Source organism: Hyla sarda, chromosome 8 (genome assembly GCF_029499605.1).
Source record: "Hyla sarda isolate aHylSar1 chromosome 8, aHylSar1.hap1, whole genome shotgun sequence".
NCBI classification, from domain to species: domain Eukaryota; kingdom Metazoa; phylum Chordata; class Amphibia; order Anura; family Hylidae; genus Hyla; species Hyla sarda.
The window spans coordinates 215,255,874-215,281,471 of record NC_079196.1 but is presented as its reverse complement, the minus strand read 5'-3'; the positions used below and the strand labels follow the sequence as shown (position 1 = coordinate 215,281,471).

At 43.6% G+C, this 25,598-nt stretch overlaps 1 protein-coding gene and 1 non-coding gene across 6 annotated transcripts in view; both read right to left on the bottom strand.

The window, feature by feature from the left end:
* Nucleotides 1–25,598, bottom strand: part of CACNA1H (calcium voltage-gated channel subunit alpha1 H) — a 531,346-nt gene that overhangs the window by 193,422 nt on the left and 312,326 nt on the right. For all 5 annotated transcript variants that reach the window (XM_056533793.1, XM_056533794.1, XM_056533796.1 and 2 more), the window contains one exon: nt 17,227–17,386. In XM_056533793.1, coding sequence (XP_056389768.1) covers nt 17,227–17,386 — 160 coding nt within the window. The remainder of the gene's footprint in view (nt 1–17,226; nt 17,387–25,598) is intronic.
* LOC130290021 (U2 spliceosomal RNA) lies at nt 11,624–11,811 on the bottom strand. The gene has a single exon (XR_008847490.1). It is a non-coding gene; the product is annotated as a U2 spliceosomal RNA (small nuclear RNA).

Below are 25,598 nucleotides of genomic sequence, written 5' to 3'. Positions count from 1 at the left end.
CCTCCAGCTCTATCTGTATACCGCTGTTATCTTTATGAGATCAGGATATATAGTAGTTATAGACCTCCCCTCCCAGCTCTATCTGTATACTGCTGCTATCTTTATGAGATCAGGATATGTAGTAGTTATACACCTCCTCTTCCAGCTCTATCTGTATACTGCTGCTGCTATCTCTATGGGAAAAGGATATATATAGTTATATACATCCCTTCCAGCTCTATCTGTATAATGCTGCTGCTATCTCTATGGGAAAAGGATATATATAGTTATATACATCCCCTCCAGCTCTATCTGTATACTGCTGCTGCTATTGCTATGGGATCAGGATATACAATAGTTATACATCCCCTCCAGCTCTATCTTTATACTGCTGCTATCTTTATGAGATCAGGATATATAGTAGTTATAGACCTCCCCTCCCAGCTCTATCTGTATACTGCTGCTATCTTTATGAGATCAGGATATGTAGTAGTTATACACCTCCCCTCCAGCTCTATCTGTATACTGCTGCTATCTCCATGGGAAAAGGATATATATAGTTATATACATCCCCTCCAGCTCTATCTGTATACTGCTGCTTCTATCTCTATGGGAAAAGGATATATAATAGTTATATACATCCCTTCCAGTTCTATCTGTATACAGCTGCTATCTTTATGAGATCAGGATATATAGTAGTTATACACCTCCCCTTCCAGCTCTATCTGTATACTGCTGCTATCTCTATGTGATCAGGATATATAATAGTTACACACCTCCTTTCCAGCTCTATCTGTATACTGCTGCTATATCTCTATGTGATCAGGATATATAATAGTTACACACCTCCCCTCCAGCTCTATCTGTATACTGCTGCTTCTATCTCTATGGGAAAAGGATATATAATAGTTATATACATCCCTTCCAGTTCTATCTGTATACTGCTGCTATCTTTATGAGATTAGGATATATAGTAGTTATACACCTTCCCTTCCAGCTCTATCTGTATACTGCTGCTATCTCTATATGATCAGGATATATAAAATAGTTTCACGCCTCCTCTCCAGCTCTATCTGTATACTGCTGCTATCTCTATGGGATCAGGATATATAATAGTTATACACCTTCCCTGACACAGGGCTCATTGCGTTTCTTCTGTTTTATACTCTAATTGCGTTTGCGTTTCTCCATAATTTACTCTAATTATAGCCTAAGCTGCATTATATAAGTCAGTGTTTCCCAACCAGGGTGCCTCCTGCTGTTGCAAAACTACAATTCCCAGCATGCCCGGACAGCCAAAGGCTGTCCGGGCATGCTGGGAGTTGTAGTTTTGCAACAGCTGGAGGCACCCTGGTTGGGAAACACAGATATAAGCAAATAAAAAATCTGGAGTGCTCCTTTACAATTGAGACCTAGGACCACACAATCCACTTTTTTTATGTCAAATATTTTCATAAAAAAGTGGATTGCGTGGTCCTAGGTCTCCTAAGGGCCCACTCCGACTGTAATATCCGTATATATGGTAATATATTGGCCAGGCCTTTGTAACCTCCTCTGTTGGTGAGATCTGTGTGGTCCTCATTCACTACACAGGAAACATCTTGGAGGAGAAGAACATGTGTCATTAATATGTGAAAATATATGAGATGATATGGGAGAAGCGGTTGAAAACTTGTGAGCCGGATGGCGGCCTATCGGCTGGTATACCTTTGATCTGTACCATCTGCTCTCCATCTTTTATCCTGGGGTCCAATCTTGGACCGTGGTATTTACTACATCCATTTTTCATTGCTCTTGTTTTTTGTTTATTTTTTTTTTTTTTTAACTCTGGCATCAATTTACCTACCATGATGTCCTCTAATTTATCGTTTACTAGTTATCCTGTCTAATGTCCCCTGATGAACCCTGTTTATCTGTTTGGGGAGAAACCTGTTGGGACAGTTTTCAGGATATGGTGGGAATATATTTATCTGAGTCATAGTATTATTTAGGTGTCAATATTTGGCTCTCATTTGCCTTTTCTAGTAGTGTGGCCCTTCTTCTGTTTCATGTTTGATTGGCATTTGTACCTGATTTTGAGAAGACGTTTCCTCTGATTTATGTAATATATAAATAGGTGAAGGCTATATGTGAGATGATATGGAGGAGATGATACAGAGGAGGGTATATATATATATATATATATATATGTATGTATATATATATATATATATATATATATATATAAGCTGGATGAAAGTATGTGATGATGATATGGAGGAGGCCACATATATGTAAATTAGGTGAAAGCTATGTGATGATGAAGGAGGCCACATATATGTAAATTAGGTGAAAGCTATGTGATGATGAAGGAGGCCACATATATGTAAATTAGGTGAAGGCTATGTGATGATGATATGGAGGAGGCCACATATATGTAAATTAGGTGAAGGCTATGTGATGATGAAGGAGGCCACATATATGTAAATTAGGTGAAGGCTATGTGATGATGGAGGAGGCCACATATATGTAAATTAGGTGAAGGTTTATGTGATGATGGAGGAGGCCACATATATGTAAATTAGGTGAAGGCTATGTGATGATGGAGGAGGCCACATATATATAAATAAGGTGAAGGCTATGTGATGATGGAGGAGGCCACATATATGTAAATTAGGTGAAGGCTATGTGATGATGGAGGGGGCCACATATATGTAAATTAGGTGAAGGGTTTGTGATGATGGAGGGGGCCACATATATGTAAATTAGGTGAAGGCTATGTGATGATGGAGGGGGCCACATATATGTAAATTAGGTGAAGGCTATGTGATGATGGAGGAGGCCACATATATGTAAATTAGGTGAAGGCTATGTGATGATGGAGGAGGCCACATATATGTAAATTAGGGGAAGGCTATGTGATGATGGAGGAGGCCACATATATGTAAATTAGGTGAAGGCTATGTGATGATGGAGGAGGCCACATATATGTAAATTAGGTGAAGGCTATGTGATGATGGAGGAGGCCACATATATGTAAATTAGGTGAAGGCTATGTGATGATGGAGGGGGCCACATATATGTAAATTAGGTGAAGGCTATGTGATGATGGAGGAGGCCACATATATGTAAATTAGGTGAAGGCTATGTGATGATGGAGGAGGCCACATATATGTAAATTAGGTGAAGGTTTATGTGATGATGGAGGAGGCCACATATATGTAAATTAGGTGAAGGCTATGTGATGATGGAGGAGGCCACATATATGTAAATTAGGTGAAGGCTATGTGATGATGGAGGAGGCCATATATATGTAAATTAGGTGAAGGCTATGTGATGATGCAGGAGGCCACATATATGTAAATTAGGTGAAGGCTATGTGATGGTGGAGGAGGCCACATATATGTAAATTAGGTGAAGGCTATGTGATGATGGAGGGGGCCACATATATGTAAATTAGGTGAAGGCTATGTGATGATGGAGGAGGCCACATATATGTAAATTAGGTGAAGGCTATGTGATGATGCAGGAGGCCACATATATGTAAATTAGGTGAAGGCTATGTGATGGTGGAGGAGGCCACATATATGTAAATTAGGTGAAGGCTATGTGATGATGGAGGAGGCCACATATATGTAAATTAGGTGAAGGCTATGTGATGATGGAGGAGGCCACATATATGTAAATTAGGTGAAGGCTATGTGATGAAGCAGGAGGCCACATATATGTAAATTAGGTGAAGGCTATGTGATGATGGAGGAGGCCATATATATGTAAATTAGGTGAAGGCTATGTGATGATGCAGGAGGCCACATATATGTAAATTAGGTGAAGGCTATGTGATGATGGAGGAGGCCACATATATGTAAATTAGGTGAAGGCTATGTGATGATGGAGGGGGCCACATATATGTAAATTAGGTGAAGGCTATGTGATGATGGAGGAGGCCACATATATGTAAATTAGGTGAAGGCTATGTGATGATGGAGAAGGCCACATATATGTAAATTAGGTGAAGGTTTATGTGATGATGGAGGAGGCCACATATATGTAAATTAGGTGAAGGCTATGTGATGATGTAGGAGGCCACATATATGTAAATTAGGTGAAGGCTATGTGATGATGGAGGAGGCCACATATATGTAAATTAGGTGAAGGCTATGTGATGATGGAGGAGGCCACATGTATGTAAATTAGGTGAAGGCTATGTGATGATGGAGGAGGCCACATATATGTAAATTAGGTGAAGGTTTATGTGATGATGGAGGAGGCCACATATATGTAAATTAGGTGAAGGCTATGTGATGATGGAGGAGGCCACATATATGTAAATTAGGTGAAGGCTATGTGATGATGGAGGAGGCCACATATATGTAAATTAGGTGAAGGCTATGTGATGATGTAGGAGGCCACATATATGTAAATTAGGTGAAGGCTATGTGATGATGGAGGAGGCCACATATATGTAAATTAGGTGAAGGCTATGTGATGATGGAGGAGGCCACATATATGTAAATTAGGTGAAGGTTTATGTGATGATGGAGGAGGCCACATATATGTAAATTAGGTGAAGGCTATGTGATGATGGAGGAGGCCACATATATGTAAACTGGGAGAAAGCTGCGCGAGATAAGATATATAAGATAAGTGAATTATCTTGTATAGAAATGCTGGACAGAGCACATTACATGCGTGTCCAGTGCACTTTCACCAGAACTAGGTCACGGCATAGCAGAGAGGAGCATATGATGTATTGTGTTGTGATTGGCTAAAAAAGTAAGGGAGGAAGTAACTGTGTTTGTGCTGTGGACTACTGCTTTTTTTTTTTTTTTAAACAACCGGTTCACTTCAATATCAATAGTATAGAAGTATTATTTAGATATTGTAGTGCAATGTTTTTAGTTCCTTTATGTATCTAGTGGATATTTGGTCACATTATATTTGTATTATTTTTGGGTATTTGGTCACGGTATGTTTGTATTATTTTTGGGTATTTGGTCACAGTATGTTTGTATTATTTTTGGGTATTTGGTCACATTATATTTGTATTATTTTTGGGTATTTGGTCACGGTATGTTTGTATTATTTTTGGGTATTTGGTCACAGTATGTTTGTATTATTTTTGGGTATTTGGTCACGGTATGTTTGTATTATTTTTGGGTATTTGGTCACAGTATGTTTGTATTATTTTTGGGTATTTGGTCACATTATATTTGTATTATTTTTGGGTATTTGGTCACGGTATGTTTGTATTATTTTTGGGTATTTGGTCACAGTATGTTTGTATTATTTTTGGGTATTTGGTATGTTTGTATTATTTATGGACTACGGTATATTGTATTGCATTGTATGGCACTTCTACTTAGGCATTCTTAATTATTCTATTTTGCATTGTATGGTAAAGACACTCTATTTTGGCTTTTTTATTTTGGCAGTTTTACGGATGCGCTATTTAGCCAATGTGTTGGGAATGACATGGTATGGCACTGATAGTGACCATCTAAACAAGTGTTCTCGAACCAGAGGTGCCTCCAGTTGTTGCAAAACTACAACTCCCAGCATGTCTGGACAGCCAAAGGCACCCTGGTTGGAAAACCCTGTTCTAACCAATAAAATGCAGAGAGAAGATGTGGAGGCTCCTTCTGCAGTAGGGGGTCTTGGTTGGCGGTGTTGCAGCTAATGCCAGTTATAAAAGGGTTAAAGCAATCTCCAGGATTTGATAGAGTGAGAACAGAAGGTGCCTGTCTGGTAGAAGTGAAATTGCGGAGCACAATGCAGCAGACAGATCTGTGGGCGCAGCATAGACCAAAATAGTCTGAAATTTGCTCCTTAAACTTCTTTGTGCACCGAAATAGAAAAGCCCGGACATAAAGAAACTTTTTTTTCCCGACATAAAAAGAAACAAAATAATTTCGAAGGCAAAAAAACTTCCAATGTAATTTACAGCTCAATAAGCGGCTGTAAGTGCTGGGGAGAGTGAGGGTTATTACAGGGGAGAGCAGCGGGGAGGTTTAAAGGGGTTGCTACTTATATCCAAAAACAGCACCAAACCTTTGCTCATGTTGGGTGCGGTATTACAACTTTGCTCCATTCACTTCAATGGAACTGAGCTGCAATACCACTTACAACCTGGTGTGGTGCTGTTTCTGGAACAAAGCAACTATGTTTTTCATTGAAAGTGGTAGAGAGAATACACGGTAACCAATTAGAAGATGGTAGGAAGACAAGAAGCAGGAGTTTAGATATAACCAATTAGAAGATGGTAGGTGGTAAGAAACACAGCAGCAGGAGCTGACATTATAGGGGGTGGGGACAGAACACTGTAACCAATACCTTCATAGAAGGGAACACAGAAGCAAAAGTTGACATACGAGGTGGTAGGGACAGAACAGACTGTAGTAGGGAGCACAGCAACAAGAGCCAAGATGTGGCAGGGATAAAACACTTTTTAACCAATAATATTATGGTAAGGAGCACAGCAGCAGGAGTTGAGATATGAGAAGGCAGGGAGAGAACATTCAGTAGCCAATCCCTACTTGGGAGTAATCATAAAAGCAGGAGATGAATCGAAGGAGAGGCGGGGATAGCACACTCTGTAACCAATCAGATGATGGTAGGGAGTGGACATGAGCAGGATCGGGGTTAGAACACTCTGTAACCAATCAGATGATGGTAGGGAGTGGACATGAGCAGGATCAGGGGTTAGAACACTATGTAACCAATCAGATGATGGTAGGGAATGGACATGAGCAGGATCGGGGTTAGAACACTATGTAACCAATCAGATGATGGTAGGGTGTGGACATGAGCAGGATCAGGGGTTAGAACACTATGTAACCAATCAGATGATGGTAGGGTGTGGACATGAGCAGGATCAGGGGTTAGAACACTATGTAACCAATCAGATGATGGTAGGGTGTGGACATGAGCAGGATTGGGGTTAGAACACTATGTAACCAATCAGATGATGGTAGGGAGTGGACATGAGCAGGATCAGGGGTTAGAACACTATGTAACCAATCAGATGATGGTAGGGTGTGGACATGAGCAGGATCGGCGTTAGAACACTATGTAACCAATCAGATGATGGTAGGGTGTGGACATGAGCAGGATCGGGGTTAGAACACTATGTAACCAATCAGATGATGGTAGGGAGTGGACATGAGCAGGATCGGGGTTAGAACACTATGTAACCAATCAGATGATGGTAGGGTGTGGACATGAGCAGGATCGGGGTTAGAACACTATGTAACCAATCAGATGATGGTAGGGTGTGGACATGAGCAGGATCGGGGTTAGAACACTATGTAACCAATCAGATGATGGTAGGGTGTGGACATGAGCAGGATCGGGGTTAGAACACTATGTAACCAATCAGATGATGGTAGGGTGTGGACATGAGCAGGATTGGGGTTAGAACACTATGTAACCAATAAGATGATGGTAGGGTGTGGACATGAGCAGGATCGGGGTTAGAACACTATGTAACCAATCAGATGATGGTAGGGTATGGACATGAGCAGGATCGGGGTTAGAACACTATGTAACCAATCAGATGATGGTAGGGTGTGAACATGAGCAGGATCGGGGTTAGAACACTATGTAACCAATCAGATGATGGTAGGGTGTGAACATGAGCAGGATCGGGGTTAGAACACTATGTAACCAATCAGATGATGGTAGGGTGTGGACATGAGCAGGATCAGGGTTAGAACACTATGTAACCAATCAGATGATGGTAGGGAGTGGACATGAGCAGGATCGGGGTTAGAACACTATGTAACCAATCAGATGATGGTAGGGTGTGGACATGAGCAGGATCGGGGTTAGAACACTATGTAACCAATCAGATGATGGTAGGGTGTGGACATGAGCAGGATCGGGTTTAGAACACTATGTAACCAATCAGATGATGGTAGGGTGTGGACATGAGCAGGATCGGGGTTAGAACACTATGTAACCAATCAGATGATGGTAGGGAGTGGACATGAGCAGGATCACTATGTAACCAATCAGATGATGGTAGGGTGTGGACATGAGCAGGATCGGGGTTAGAACACTATGTAACCAATCAGATGATGGTAGGGTGTGGACATGAGCAGGATCGGGGTTAGAACACTATGTAACCAATCAGATGATGGTAGGGAGTGGACATGAGCAGGATCGGGGTTAGAACACTATGTAACCAATCAGATGATGGTAGGGTGTGGACATGAGCAGGATCAGGGGTTAGAACACTATGTAACCAAGCAGAGGATGGAAGGTGTTAGGTAACTCAGCAGGAGCTGATATATCAGGTGGTGGGGACAGGACACTGTAACCAATTAGATCCTGGTCAGATGCACAGCAGCACAAGTTAACATATACCGAGGCAGAGATAGAACAATCAGGAACCAATCCCTTAATGGCAGTAATCATAATAGGAGGAGATAAATTAAACAAGAGGCGGGGATAGAGCACTCTTTAACAAAGCATCAGGAGTTGAGATATCGGGGGACAGGAATAGAACATTATGTAATCAATTTAATGATGATAGGTGGTAGGGAACACAGCAGCAGGAGATGACATGGGTTTGGGAACAGTACAATGTAACCAATCACATTATGGTAGGGAACACAGCAGCAGGAGCAGATATGTGAGGGGGTGAAGACAAAACACTGTAAAACTAATAAGATTGTAGGGAGCACAGCAACAAGAGTGGGGATATGAGGAAGCAGGGAAAAACATTCAGTAGTCCCTTCACGAGAGTAATCAGAGAAAAGGTGGAAATAGAACACTCCGTAACCAATCAGATAGGTCGTAGGGAGCACAGCAACAGGAGTGGACATGTGAAGGGGCAGGGATAGAACACTATGTAACCCAGCAGAGGATGGAAGGTGGTAAGAGACACAACGGCAGGAGTGGACATGTGAATGGCAGGAATAGAACACCATGTAACTAATCAGACTGTAGTAGGGAGTACAGCAACAAGAGTGGAAATGTCACATCATTGAAAGGAACACAGCAGTAGGAAATGACATGTAAGGGGGCGGGGTCGTAACACTATGTAACTAATCAGATTGTAGCATAAAGCACAGCAACAAGAGTAGAGGTGTGTTACGGGGCGGCGAAAGAACATTTTGTGACCAATCAGATCATGGCAGAAAGCACAGCAGCAGGACCTAAGATATGGAGGGGAGATCAACAGAACGTTCTGTAACCATAGGAAAAGTCAAAAACCCTGGAGGAGAATGAAGTGTCTGACTGCAGCAGGAGAAGAGTGTGTTGACCTTGAAGGAAGTGTCCTGTGCAGTACTCATGTGATCATATTAATTAGGACCTCAGAGCAAATAGTTTAGTTTGTGTCTCACTTGATCTTAAGAAAAAGTATTTTGCTTAGTCAGGGCTGTCTTTAATTTTGATTGGACCCTGGGCAAGCAATTTTTTTGGGCGAACCCCCCCCCCCCCCCCTGACCGACCGACAGACACACACTATCAGACATACACTTACAGACACAGACTACAGACAAAGACTACAGACCCCCCCCCCCCAAAAAAAAAAAATAAATTAAGAAAACACAAGGGGATCAAATTGTGAATTGAGGTGGCCACTCTGATCCATGTGCCATTTTAATTACCCTCCTGTACCATTTCATTGTCACCCCCCCATTTTAGTAACCACTCCCCCCTCTGATCCCCCCTGTGCTGTGCTGTATTCCCCCACAATAGGGCAGATGTTCCCCCAGAATAGGTTAGGCGGCAGATGTTCCCCCACAAAAGTTAAGCAGATGTTCCCCCACATTAGGTTAAGTGGCAGATGTTCCCCCCACATTAGGAGGCATATGTTCCCCCACATTAGGAGGCAGATGTTCCACCACATTAGGAGGCAGATGCTCCCTCACATTAGTAAGGCAGATGTTCCCCCACAATAGGTAAGCAGATGTTCCCCCACATTAGGCAGATGTTCCCCCACATTAGGCAGATGTTCCCCCGCATTAGTTAGGCAGATGCTCTCTTCCACATTAGTATGCCAGATGTTCCCCACATCAGTAAGGCATAACTTTATTGAAATGGCACAGGGGGATCGGGGGGGGGGGGGGGGGGAATTGAAATGGTACAGGGGGATCAAAGTGGGGGTTGGGAATTTAAATGTGAAAGGGTGGATGGGGAGGGGTGATTAAAATGGCACAGGGGGATCAGATTGGGAATTGAGGTCCCACTCTAATCCCCATGTGCCATTTTAATTACCTCCCCTGTGCCATTTGATTGTCACCCCCCGCTCCCATTTTTAGTAACCCCACCCCCCTCTGATCCCCCCTGTGCTGTGCTGTATTCCCCCACAATAGGTTAGGCAGCAGATGTTCTCCCACAGTAGGTTAGGCAGCAGATGTTCCCCCATAATAGGTTAGGTGGCAGATGTTCCCCCACAATAGGTTAGGCGGCAGATGTTCCCCCACAATAGATTAGGCGGCAGATGTTCCCCCACAATAGGTTAGGCAGCAGATGTTCCCCCACAATAGGTTGGGCAGCAGATGTTCCCCCAGAATAGGTTAGGTGGCAGATGTTCCCCCACATTAGTTAAGCAGATGTTCCCACACATTAGGCGGCAGATGTTCCCCCACAATAGGTTAGGTGGCAGATGTTCCCCCACAATAGGTTAGGTGGCAGATATTCCCCCACAATAGGTTAGGCGGCAGATGTTCCCCCACATTAGGTAGGTAGATGTTCCCCCACAATAGGTAGGCAGATGTTCCCCCACAATAGGTAGGAAGATGTTTCCCCACATTAGGCAGATGTTCCTCCACATTAGGTAGATATCCCCCCACATTAGGCAGATGTTCCCCCACATTAGGCAGATGTTCCCCCACATTAGTTAGGCAGATGCTCTCCCACATTAGTATGGCAGATGTTCCCCCACATTAGTAAGGCAGATGTTCCCCCACATTTTTTTATTTTTTTTTTTTTTTTTTTATTTTTTATCTAAAGCCGAGGAACGTGCTTTCGATTCACCCAAAGTGCAAGAAAAAGTGCAAACGTGTTACACTAAAAAAAACATGCACAAAGGATGCGGTCTATCGCAAGCCCTTCTCCGATAGGAGAGAGGCCCCCCAACAAACCTTACCCTTCGCCTCCGGACCAAAAGGTACCTGCGAGGTTCCAGGTTCGATGTCCCTTTTCGCCGAAGCTACTAGGGGACCACAAATGCTCCCGGCATCCCCCTTGGCGTTAGCCAAGGTATCTGCCCGCAGAGCCGATTACGGTAGGTACCCTGCCAAAGCAGGAGTACCCGGGGTGTTTGCAGGGAGGTGCAGAACCTAATGGCCACACACACCTCCCCTAGACCGCCAGGAGGGACACCCAGAAGGGCTACCGCATCCTGACAAATCCTGTGAACACACAACACGCAAAAAGTGACACAGTGAGACAAAAAAAGAAATAAATAAGTGAATGTGTGCAGATATACTGCCCGGACATCCGGCCGGATCTATAAAAATTTCTCTGATCCTAGCCAGAAGGCCGGGAATCAAGAGGTGAGTGCCACAAGGTGAAGAGATTATGGTGCCCGTGCTTCAACTCAGTGAGTCTATTCTCCCAGTGAGTTTCGGCACCTCGGGGTCACCACTCCCCGAGGCACAAAAGTACCTCGGCTCTAGACCCTCTCAGCCTCATGGCGAGACCCGGAGGGAACAGATCACATCGGGGCAGCCGTCGAGCTGATTCCTCAGAACCAGCCCCGGAAAGCCCTGGTACACCTGCATCCTCCATGCAGCACCCATACCCACCAGCCCCATATCGGCGTTACTGTCCACCGGCATGAAAAACTGATAAGAACAGATACTACACTTGATCTTAGCCAAAAGGCCGAGAAGCGATGTTCCCCCACATTAGTATGGCAGATGTTCCCCCACATTAGTATGGCAGGTGCTCCCCCATAGGCCCTGCCTGGACTGGCAGTGGTGGCTATCTGCTTTAGCATAGGGCTAAAGTGCTAGCTGCTTTGGGCCCCCAGGAATGACAGGGCCCAGGGCAGCTGCCTCTTTTGCCCCGCATTAAAGGCGGCCATGTGCTTTGTACTGTATGAGTAACAGGAGTAGGTGACCGCGTGGGAAATCTAAGGCCAAACAACAACTGCAGCTTCAATCCATGGAGAGGTGCTCAACTATTTGCAGACAATTATTACTTACTCCCTAGACACAACAAATGTCTTGCATTAATGTTCTAGACCAGTGGTCTCCAAACTCCGGACCTCTAGATATTGCAGAATTACACTCCCAGCATGCCCAAATAGTCTGGGCATGCTGGGAGTTGTAGTTCTGCAACAGCTGGAGGCACTCTGATTGGGAAACACTGTAATAGGGAGTCACATTCTCCTTATATAATCAAATTTTTGGCATCACCTCCTTTACACATTCCCAAACCACTGTCCTGTAGAATACATGCATTCACTATTCAGCAGAGCTGAAATCTCCCAGCATTCCCTGATTGTTTAGCTTCTGTATCTATTTGCATAAGGGAAGAGCCTCCTCTTGACACCAGGTACTGTACAGAAATAAGAAGTAGGAATAACTTCCCTGCCCCCTCCCCCTTGTATTAAAGGAGTTAAACTCAATAAGGGGCGTGTCTGACAACAAGCATGTTGACTGTTTCCTGTAACAACCTGCAGAATTACGAATACTGCTCCGGTGTATAGCACAGAATTACTATTGGGAACACAAATCTATTTACAAAGTGACTTAAAGGAATACTATAGTGGAATATAACTTATCCTCTATCTGAAGGACAGGGGATAAGTTATTGATCGCAGGGGGTCCGACTGCTGGGACCTCCAGCGATCTCCTGAATGGGGCCTCTCCTGAATGGGGCCGCAGCAGTCCGCAGGAAGCTGCGGCAGATACGCCCACTCCATGTATCTCTATGGGATACATGGAGGGGGGGTGTCGGCCGTCGCGTCATACGGGGGATGGAACACCCCCTTCCTGCGGACTGCTGCGGCCCTGTTCAGGAGATCGCTGTGGGTCCCAGCAGTCGGACCCCCACGATCTATAATTTATCCCTTATCCTTCGGCTAGAGGATAAGTTATAATCCACTACAGTATTCCTTTAACTTTTTTCCTCATCCCCATAATCCCTATAGAAGTGCTGACTATAGAAGCGCTCGCCATTCTTCCTTTATTGTCCGATACGCTCAACCTTTGCGTTGTCTGATTTTCTCTATGAGTGATGTGCCGGTGTCTTTATCTGATGGCCTGTACTCCCATTACAATCCAGCTCGGTATATCTGCATTTAAATAGCACAACTTAACTCATCTTCCTGACCTTTCCGAAATGTTTTTTCACCCTGAGCCGCCTGAGAGAGGGAAAGTGGAATTTCAATGACTTCTTTTTGTTAGGAGTGTGTGCAAGGGCTCCGCTGACAAACAGCCTCCCAAATCTGCAAGAGGTAAAGTCTTTATGTTTCCATGAGAAGGGCAAGTGATAACCCGGCAGATAAACAGACCCTGCCAGTCCACACATAAAGACCTAAAAAGGTTTTTTTCTCCCCTGTGGCTCAGTGGTTAGTAATGGAGATTTACAGGGAAGAGGCATTGGGCTCCGAGCACTTTGCAAAGTCCATGGGTGGACATCGATATGGAGGAGGTGTCAGCACAATTAAGCAGAAATTGCAGTATACAGAACATCTCAGCACTCACCAATGATGTAAGGAAGTGGTGTTTATTCACTTCTTTTAACAGAATGGGTACAGACCAGACAGGTTTCGGCACAGGAGGCCTTCCTCAGCTGTCTCACAGGAAGGCCTGGTGAGGAAGGCCTGCAGTGCCGAAACCTGTCTGGTCTGTACCCATTCTGTGACCAGATTTGAATAAACGCCACTTTTTTATCTCATTCTTAGTGAGTGCTGGGATCTCCTGTATACCGCAATGTTGGCTTTGATGAAATCATGCACCATCACAGTTGTGCTGACACTTCTTCCCAGCACTCACCGAGAATGATGTAACAAAGTAGTGTTTATTCACATCTGGTCACAAAATGGGTACAGACAGGACGGTATCAGCACAGTAAGCCTTTCTGAGCAGGCCTTCCCGGGAGACAGCTGAGTAAGGCCTCCTGTGCCGAAACACTTCCTATATGTACCCATTCTGTGACCAAATGTGGATAAACACACTTTCTTACGTGCCTGAGAAACAGATGGTATGAGATCTCCTGGCACTTTAGAGTCACCAGGCTAGGCTAGTCCAGTCATGGGAGAAAGGGGCAGCTTGTGAAGCGGCATAGACTGGGAGTCACTACTGTCACTTCTGAAGAGTCCCAGGGCTTTGGGGGAAGACAGTGCAGAGGGGAGCCAAAGAAGCCAGGGCTGTGGGAGGCCATAGGCCTGAGGCGAGCTAAAGTTGGGACATTGAGCTGTTTTGAGGCGACCATACATTTCAGATAGCGCCTGGCTGAACGCTCAGCATGTATTCTGAATAGGGAGAAAGCCACTGCCAGACACCCCTGGCTGTATTATGAGGGTACTGTGTGACACTATTATGTATACACTGGCTAGTGTTCGGAAGTAAATGTTACGAACACTGTTTTCGCACTGCGGGGGTTGGCCACGCCCCCTCACGACATCACAGCCACGCCCCCTCAATGCAAGCCTGTGGAAAAGAACACTTACTTCTGAACGCTGGCTAGTGGAGTACCCCTTTAATGGGTACTCTAAGACACATTTTTGTAGGCCCTATATGTAACTATTATTTGGGAAGTACTGTAGTATGGCAGCATTACTTTCTATTTTCCAAGAAAAGAAATTAGAGGTTGATCCCACATTTTTTGATGGGGTCCCCCATAGTTATTGGTTGATGAGGTCAATGTGCACGTGCTGACCTATTGACCACCATGGTATAGTCAACCTGGCTTATTCAGGGATGGTTCAGAATTCCTACAAAGTCCCAGAATTGAGATAGAACATTCTCTTGATCTTTCCGCCCTTCTTCTGCTGTGAATGAGATTATAGTAAGCCCATTATCAGTACCACTTGATATGTCTGGCTTTACCACCCGCTCCGGCCCTCCCAAGTCCTCAAACTTCCACTTTACATTTCTGCAGATGAACCATATAGGGCCTGATAGTCTCCAGTATCGCTTGGCCTGCACTCAACCCCTCGTCCTCTCCTTACCGGTGACTTTCCCATTAAGATACAAGACGATGGGGCTGGCTGGTCCCGCGGCTGATAAGGCACATACTGAGACACCACATAATCTCCTTAATGGCCTCTTATAGAAGTTCTCCTTGTTGAGGATGGATTAGCTCCGCCGTTGCATTGGTTTTAAGTGGATTAATGGTAATGAAGAATCTCTAGCAGACGCTTCCTTTTCTTTCTGCAACAACTAGAGGTGAAAGTCGGCTATTTATGTATTGTGGTAAGTGGCGGCCGACATGCCCAACGTCAGTCACATCTCAGGAAGGATTCCGCCTCGGGTGGTTTGTCTTTCTACAGATGCCTACAGGGGTTTACAGCTGGGTTATTAGTAGCTGCTTCATGTATTTGGTGTGAACTTTGTGCCTTTATTAAGCTTCCTATAGACATTGATCATTTGACTGGCAGCTATCCCCCCCTGACTTACCATTACCATACAGAACACTTTCTTCAATTAAAGGGGTACTCCACTGGAAAACATTTTTTTTAAAGATCAACTGGTGCCAGAAAGTTAAACAGATTTGTAAATTACTTTTTTTTAAAACCTTAATCCATCCAGGACTTATCAGCTGCTGTATACCCTACAGGAAGTGGTTTTCTTTTTGAATTTCCTTTCTGTCTGACCACAGTGCTCTCTGCTGACACCTCTGTCCATTTTAGGAACTGTCCAGAGTACAAGCAAAACCCCATAGCAAACCTATCCTGCTCTGGACAGTTCCTAAAATGGACAGAGGAGTCAGCAGAGAGCACTGTGGTCAGACAGAAAGGAAATTCAAAAAGAAAATAATTTTCTGTGGAACATACAGCAGCTGATAAGTAGTGGAAGGATGAGTATTTTTAAATAGAAGTAATTTACAAATCTGTTTAACTTTCTGGCACCAGTTGATTTAAAAAATGTTTTCCAGTGGAGTACCCCTTTAGAGGGAGATCAGTGGCTTAGAGACACCTTCAGCGTTTCATATCTTAGAGGAACATATAAGATCAGACAGGAAAAAATCCACAATGCCAGATGAGTAGCCTGGCTCACCTACATACAATCGTCAACCCTGATGATTAAGAGTCATAAGTAACAAAGGAGCCCCCTACTTTTCTTTACCCACCATGGTTGCCACTAGAGATGAGCGAACTTACAGTAAATTCGATTCGTCATGAACTTCTCGGCTCAGCAGTTGATGGCTTTTCCTGCATAAATTAGTTCAGCTTTCAGGTGCTCCCGTGGGCTGAAAAAGGTGGATACAGTCCTAGGAGACTCTTTCCTAGGAATGTATTAACCTTTTCCAGCCCACCGGAGCACCTGAAGGCTGAACTAATTTACGCAGGAAAAGTCATCAACTGCCGAGCCGAGAAGTTTGCGACGAATCGAATTTACTGTAAGTTCGCTCATCTCTAGTTGCCTCTTTTGCCCACGCCACCTCAATGCAAGTCTATGGGTGGGGGCGTGGCATCTGCCACGCCCCCTCCCATAGACTTGCATTGAGGGGGTGTGACTGTGACATCACGACTCCCTGCAGCCCGCACCCAGTGTTTAGAACAGAGTGTTCAGAACACTCGGGCAGTGGAGTAACCCTTTAACGACTATGTCTACCTGACAACAGTTCCGCATATGGCAGCACAACTATGGGGGTGTTTCCTGACGTTTCAATGTCATTACTGGGCATTCCCAGGGTAGGGCTTTAATGTCCAGATTTTTACACATTGGTAAGTATATTCTTACTAATCTCCTGAATATATGATACCAAGAAGAGGAAAAGGAGCGGAGTAATACATGGCTGCAGAATCAGACTACACAAGTTTTGTTTGTAGTCTGTTACTATGGTGACAGTTTTACAAGTTTGCATAAGAAGTGTATACATAAAACTGTGGATCTAAACATAACTCAGAAGGGTTTATAGACTCAAGAAATATTCCTATTTACAAAAAAAAAAAAAAGGAATGGAGGAGGCGACTTATTAGTTCATAGTTTGACAGAAAGCTGGGTAAGCTGAGCAGATATCACCCATTTTTTCCAGTAAAGAGATACAACCAAAAAAGACAAAAAAAACTAAACAAAATATCAACATACAATTAATATGCAGCCATTGACATGAAAATGAAGTAACTTCACTTACGTTATAATATCTTGGTCGATGAAACACCGGTTTCGGAGTAAACCCGCCCAGAGCTGGACGCCGACAATCCCGAAGATGAAAAACACAAAGAAACACAAGAGAAGGACGTTGCCTAACATAGGCAGAGTATCTAACAGCAGGGTCACCAGTATTCTCATACCTGCAGAGAAAGACAAGGAAAATGTCATATAAACTGCACATAAGAGACACGAGAAACACAAATATTACACAAACAATAGAAAGAGAAAACCAAATATTACACAAACACCCTAATATACACAAGCAACATAAAGAGAAAAGCAAATACCACACAAACACCCAAATATACACAAACAACATAAAGAGAAAAGCAAATACTACACAAACAACATAAAGAGAAAACCAAATATTACACAAACAACCAAATATACACAAACAACATAAAGAGAAAAGCAAATACTACACAAACACCCAAATATACACAAGCAACATAAAGGGAAAAGCAAATACTACACAAACACCCTAATATACACAAGCAACATAAAGAGAAAAGAAAATACTACACAAACACCCTAATATACACAAGCAACATAAAGGGAAACATTTTTTTACACAAACAACCAAATATAAACAGTGACCCCCGACCTACGATGGCCCCGACATCCGATCATTTCAGCATACGATCACTCTCAGAGGCCATCGCATGTTGAAGGCAGCATCAACATACGATGCTTTTGTATGTCGGGGCCATCGCATAACCGGCTATCCGGCAGCGCAGACTGCTTCAGCTGCCACCGGATAGCCGTTTACAGTGCCCCGTGTGATCCGCTGACGATCACTTACCTGTCCTCGGGGCTCCGGCGCGTCCTCTTCGGGATCCCCTGCATCGTCGGCGCTCTCCATCGTCATCATCACGTCGCTGCGCACGCCGTCCCGTCATCCAATAGGAGCGGCGTACATAGCGACGTGATGGCGGCGTCGGAGAGCGAGGATGCCGGGGAAGCAGAGGCCTTGCCGGAGCATCGGGGACACCTCGGGGACGCGGCGACAGCGATGGAAGGCGACATCCAGGGCAGCGGTGACGGTCCGGAGCGGCGGGGACAGGTGAGTACAACTTCCTCTAACAGTGGTCTACAACCTGCGGACCTCCAGATGTTGCAAAACTACAACACCCAGCATGCCCGGACAGCCGTTGGCTGTCCGGGCATGCTGGGTGTTGTAGTTTTGCAACATCTGGAGGTCCGCAGGTTGTAGACCACTGTCCTATACTTTACATTGCACGGATCCCTCAACATACGATGGTTTCAACAAACGATGGTCCATTTGGAACGGATTACCATGGTAATATTACACAAACAACCAAATAAACACAAGCAACACAAAGACCGGAAAAATACAAATATCACATAAGCAACACCTTCTAATACTTCATGATTTTAAATTGGAAAATAAGAAATGTCATACCCCAAAAATATAATGGATGGTGCCTTAGAGTAACATAACAGCAAAAAAACAAACAAAAAAAAACTAAGAATCATTTTTCTGGAAGAGGAGCTCCCCTTTAATTTGTCATTTTGTTGTGATTTGCATTTTTGGTCTTTTAAATGATTGAGGTTCTGTTCACACTGTTCTGTTCTTGTCTTCTACATGTGTACGAAACTTCACGGGGTCAGCAAAAAAAACAAAATGATGGCGCTAATCCGAAGGGTTCCAAACAAATGAATTTATTGCGTAAAACTAAGCTGTCTCTCCGGGCATGCTGGGAGTTGTAGTTTTGCAACAGCTGGAGGCACCCTGGTTGGGAAACACTGATAAAACCGCTTACTTCAAGATACGTTTCTTAAGGGTTGTGATACAAATTTTCCGGCACCCATCAAATCCAACTAAGGACAAATTATAGGGTCTTTTTTTTTTTTTTTTTTTTTTTTTAACAAAACAGCGAATGGTGAAAGTTTTTGCGCACGGATAAAAAAATAACATAAAAAAACGAAACAAAACAATACATTTAGCCCAGATTGAGCACCATGACGACCAAACAGAGAAAGCAAGAAAAACAAATAGCTGCTTTCTGGTGACTGAGCACTTACTAAGCTAAGCACAAAATAAACAGTATAAGCTGCCGGTCCGTACGCCCCCACACAGGAGTACTGCGCGGCCCACCGATAGGACGACATATGTTCCCTCACGGGTCTATTACAATTAATATCAGCTATAGATTGTTTATGTACATGAATTCATCCAGGATTAGAAAAATAGCTGATTTCTTTAAAAACAGCACCACACCTGACTTCAGGTTGAGTACGGTAATGCAGCTCTGTTCCATTAAAGTGAATGGAGCCAAGTTTGTAATACCACACACAACCTGAGGACAGGTATGGTGCTATTTTTGGAATGCATTAGCTCTGATGTTCTATTTAGAGATGAGCGAACTTACAGTAAATTCGATTCGTCACGAACTTCTCGGCTCGGCAGTTGATGACTTATCCTGCATAAATTAGTTCAGCTTTCAGGTGCTCCGGTGGGCTGGAAAAGGTGGATACAGTCCTAGGAAAGAGTCTCCTAGGACTGTATCCACCTTTTCCAGCCCACCGGAGCACCTGAAGGCTGAACTAATTTACGCAGGATAAGTCATCAACTGCCGAGCCGAGAAGTTCGTGACGAATCGAATTTACTGTAAGTTCGCTCATCTCTAGTTCTATTCCTTGATAAGTATGTAGGTACTAACCCAATATTCTAGGGTGATAAAACACCCAGCATGACCTTGGAGGGGTTCCCCCTTTGGTAGTCCTGCTGCGTAGGGATCAAGTGATCAGCTGTAACCTGGGATCGAATCCAGCAGCAAATGTGTTTTATTTCCCTGCAGTGCCCCCACAGGGCGTATGAGGCATTACAAGGAGCCCATTGAAGTCAAACTTGTCGGATCCTTCAGAGGGAGAAATATCAGTAATAGTCTCACTGCATGGGGATCAAGTGATCAGCTGTAATCTGGGATCAAACACGGTAGCAAGTGTCTTATTTTCCTGCAGTGCCCCCACAGGGCAAATGAAGCATTACACGGAGCCTATTGAAATTATACATGTTGGGTCCTCCAGAGGGAGAAATATCAGTGGTTGTCTCACTGCATGGGGATCAAGTGATCAGCTGTAATCTGGGATCAAACCCAGCAGCAAGTGTTTTATTTCCCTGCAGTGCCCCCACAGGGCATTTGAGGCATTACAGGGAACCCATTGAAATCATACATGTTGCGTCTTTCAGAGGGAGAAATATCAGTGGTTGTCTCACTGCATGGGGATAAAGTCATATACTGTGATTAGAGATGAGCGAACTTACACTAAATTCGATTCGTCACGAACTTCTCGGCTCGGCGGTTGATGACTTTTCCTGCATAAATTAGTTCAGCTTTCAGGTGCTTCCGTGGGCTGGAAAAGGTGGATACAGTCCTAGGAGTCTCCTAGGACTGTATCCACCTTTTCCAGCCCACCGGAGCACCGGAAAGCTGAACTAATTTGTGCAGGAAAAGTCAGCAACCGCCGAGCCGAGAAGTTCGTGATGAATCAAATTTACTGTAAGTTCGCTCATCTCTAACTGTGATCTGTGATCCAACCCAGCAGCAAGTGTTTCATTTATCTACAGTGCCACCACAGGGCATATGAGGCATTACAAGGAGCCTATTGAAATCATACATGTCGGGTCCTCCAGAGGGAGAAACACATGAAGCTTCTGGACCCCAATGTACATAATCCATATGGAATATTAGTGTCTTATCTGGGACCTTAGGGCCCCCTCAGATTCCAAGGATTGCTTGCACCCCCTATCACTGCACCCCTGACAATTCCTACACCTTGGAATACATACCTGCCATGATCTATTAGGAAGGGGCCCAGAAAATGTGTAATACGAGTTCTTGTGGGGTTTGATGTCACCTAAAATGGAAATCTTGTGACATTAATACCTGGCGTCTCCTTGTCACCTAGCACCATGGACTTGCAGGATGGGCATTATAGAATGGAACAGAGAGACAAAGTGACATTTCACAATGTCAGGGCTCCCGCTAACCCGAATGTGTCAGCAATTAGGCTTTTCATGAACGCTCCAAACTGACTACATGTAGGAGATATAGGACGCATACAAGGACGTCTCACTTTTTTTTTACAGGTACAGCTAAGGGGAAAGAAGTATCAAATGTCTTTGGCTCTAATATGCATTCAGAATGACATCATGGCTGCATTCTCCTTAAAACAGTGCCAGCCCTGTCCACAGGTTAAATGAGGTATTGCAGCTAGCTCCACTCACTATAAAGGGATAAGAAAAACAGCGCCACCCCTGTGCTCAGGTTGTGTGCAGTATTGCAGGTCAGGTCCATTAAAGTGAAATTAATAATGCTGATTTGCAATATATATATATATATATATATATATATATATATATATATATATATATATAATATATATATACACACACAGTGATCCCTCAACTTACAATGGCCTCAACATACAATAGTTTCAACATACAATAGTCTTTTCTGGACCATTGTAACTTGAAACCAGACTCAACATACAATGTACAGACAGTCCAGATCTGTGAAACCTGTCAATGGCTGAAACAATCAGAGTGGACATTAATTGGTAAAACCCCTGTATTACTGAAGTGCATGCGCTGACTGGTGTCTGGTAGCGCCCCCTACAGTACAGGAAGGTATTACATGTTCTGTACTCTTTACCTGTATTACTGAAGTGCATGCACTGACTGGTGTCTGGTAGCGTCCCCTACAGTACAGGGAGGTATAACATGTTCTATACTCTTTACCTGTATTACTGAAGTGTATGCACTGACTGGTGTCTGGTAGCGCCCCCTACAGTACAGGGAGGTATTACATGTTCTGTACTCTTTACCTGTATTACTGAAGTGTATGCACTGACTGGTGTCTGGTAGCGCCCCCTACAGTACAGGGAGGTATTACATGTTCTGTACTCTTTACCTGTATTACTGAAGTGTATGCAGTGACTGGTGTCTGCTAGCGCCCCTTACAGTACAGGGAGGTATTACATGTTCTGTATACTTTACCTGTATTACTGAAGTGCATGTAATGACTGGTGTCTGGTAGCGCCCCCTACAGGATAGGGAGCTATTACATGTTCTGTACTCTTTACCTGTATTACTGAAGTGCATGTACTGACTGGTGTCTGGTAGCGCCCCCTACAGCACAGGGAGGTATTACATGTTCTGTACTCTTTACCTGTATTACTGAAGTGTATGCACTGGCTGGTGTCTGGTAGCGCCCCCTACAGTACAGGGAGGTATTACATGTTCTGTACTCTTTACCTGTACCAGGATTAGCTGTTCCTTTGGACACCAGGTGAGGGCGGCTCCATTACTTTTTTAGGACACTGTGTGTTCTGTACAGGACCCTGAAGAAGCTCCTGTCCTCTACATAGACAGTGATTACAGCTCCAGCAGATCTTTCTTACTTTTATATGTAAGGATTTGCTTTATCTATATTAGTTATCTACTTATTTTTCTTTAATCCTCACTTTTTCCTATTTTTTGATGACATTTTGGTGGCGTCAGAACCAATTACCAGATTTCCATAGAGTTATGGTCTCAACATACAATGGTCTCAACATACAATGGTAATCCTGGAACCAATTAATATTGTAACTTGAGGGACCACTGTATGTATATATATATATATATATATATATATATATATATATATATATGTATATGTATATATATATATATATATATATATATAGCAACAAATAGACAGCGGCAACTCCAATAAAGTGAAGAAAGTGGGTGTTTTTATTCACATAATGTGATGCGAAACGTCGCATCACATTATGTGAATAAAGACACCCACTTTCTTCACTTTATTGGAGTTGCCGCTGTCTATTTGTTGCTGTATTGCTGGAAGTCCGAAGCCAGGACTGTGTTGCAGTGGGCACCCATGCATTATCTTCAGGAGTACTGCTCTTTCTTTGGAGTATATATATATATCTTCTAATCTTTCATAAATGTATACATATAATTTAGATACATATAATGTTTTACTCATGCATATATATATATATATATATATATATATAAATATTTATTTATTTATTTAAAAAAATATATCTTTTGGTCTCCAAACTGCAACTCTCCAACATTCTTCTCTTTCCCACCTGTAGGTGGCACTACAACTACAGCCCTTATGGAGCTGCAATTGCAGTGATCCTGATGGGAGTTGTAATTTTGCAGGTTGGAGAGCACTGGTTCTAGTCAGATTGAATTAACCCTCTGACGGCCGCCAGGGCATGATAGGGGTTGTAGTGTTCGGGGGAACACTGTGACTATAAACATATAATACAAGAGTAGAAACAGACTCTAATTTATGGCTCATTTCCTTCTTATTCAATTTCGGCAGTGGACGCCCTGCACATCTGGACATTAGCGGGTCCCGTCCGCCGCAGATGATGCGCCTTCATGCAACGTGAATTCCACCATCCTACTGGACTGCTTCTTGTATTGCTTCGAGGGAAGGTACAACTGCTCTAGGGGGCTGGCGCCATCTTTGAATAGGGAGGGGAGGGGGGATTAATTCTCTTTTTATGGTATTGATTAATTCTGTGGCAGACGTGGTCTCAAGACTTCTAATTGTCTTTATATTTATGTATATAATATAAAAAGTGACACACATCTGGACATTTATGGCCTATCCCATTAATGTCTGACAGATGCTGCTCACACCTCTGGGACCTGCATCTCTAGCTCAGTGTTTCCCAACCAGCTGTTGTAAGACTACAACTCCCAGCATGCCCTGAAAGGCAAGTTGTCCAAAAAGCTCCAGCTTTGTATCATCTGTCCAAAGGACATTCTCCCAGAAGCTTTGTGGCTTTTTTCTTTAGGGTACGTTCACACGGGCGGACTTTTTTGTGAGTTTTCCGCTGCGTATTTGAAAGTGGGCGGGCTCTTCTCGGCTGTCCGCAGCAGATTTTTTGCTGCGGAATTTACGCTCTGGAAAATCCGCCATAGTCCCTACTGACTTCAATGGGGGCTTGCGGAGGATTTTCCATCAGCGCAAATTCCGCAGCAGAAAATCCGCAGCCCGCCCACTTTCAAATAGGCAGCAGAAAACCCGCAAAAAAATGTGCTCATGTGAACGTACCCTTAGGCTATGTTTACACGGCAGAATTTCTCTGCTGCCGCTCAGATTCCCTGCTGCCAAGCTGGCAGCAAATCTTTTGCAATTTAGCGGATTCTGCATGGAATGTGCGCGGAATTTATGAAGAATTTCTTGCGCTCAACACAGATACTGGACGCAATTCAGAGTCCCATTTACTTCAATGGGAGTCTGCCATGGAATTCCACAAAAAGAATTGACATTTCTGTGTGTGAATGGAACAGAAGAAATTTAATCCACCACAATGTTAACCACTTAATGCAGAATGACGGGTATACCCGTCGGCTGCTGAAGTGGGCTCGCGCAGAGCGCCGGGTATACCTGTTGTTCATATAATTGCAGCTGCTGCTGCATCAAGCGGTCTGAACTTTTCACCTCCGGTTGTCTCCAGCAGGTGAGAAGTTCTGCTTAAAACGTGGTTAAAGGGGTATTCCGGTGAAAAGCTATTTTTATTTTTTTTCATATCAACTGGCTCCAGAAAGTTAAACAGATTTGTAAATTATTTCTATTAAAAAATCTTAATCCTTTCAGTACTTATGAGCTTCTGAAGTTAAGGTTGTTCTTTTCTGTCTAAGTGCTCTCTGATGACACGTGTCTCGGGAACCACCCAGTTTAGAAGAGGTTTGCTATGGGGATTTGCATCTAAACTGGGCGTTTCCCGAGACACGTGTCATCAGAGAGTACTTAGACAGAAAAGAACAACCTTAACTTCAGAAGCTCATAAGTACTGAAAGGATTCAGATTTTTTAATAGAAGTAATTTACAAATCTGTTTAACTTTCTTGAGCCAGTTGATATATATATATATATATATATATATATATATATAAGTTTTTTCCTGGAAAACCCCTTTAAGTAACATGCAGGATATACCCCATCCCCCATAGTATCAAACTGAGAGCTTGTGCATTAACCTACTATATAAATAAGGCTCATGGGAAGATACTTAAGCCTCCTGCAAACTCCTCTCCTCCAGCAGACATATTGATCGCATTTCTTCCATATATTTTCAGACCAGATATAAAGCTCCTGTTGCTCCACATGACCCTCTCCATTATTGCTCGCATATTAGTTCTACCTTAGAAATCCCAACACAGTAAAAAATATCAATAATAATCAATCGAGCTGTCTATATGTATCCTATGATGAACAGGATGCAGCGCTGGCCCCTTGGGCCCCAAAACAGATCTCATATTTAGATTTTAGGGGCATGTGCCCTTTAAATATGC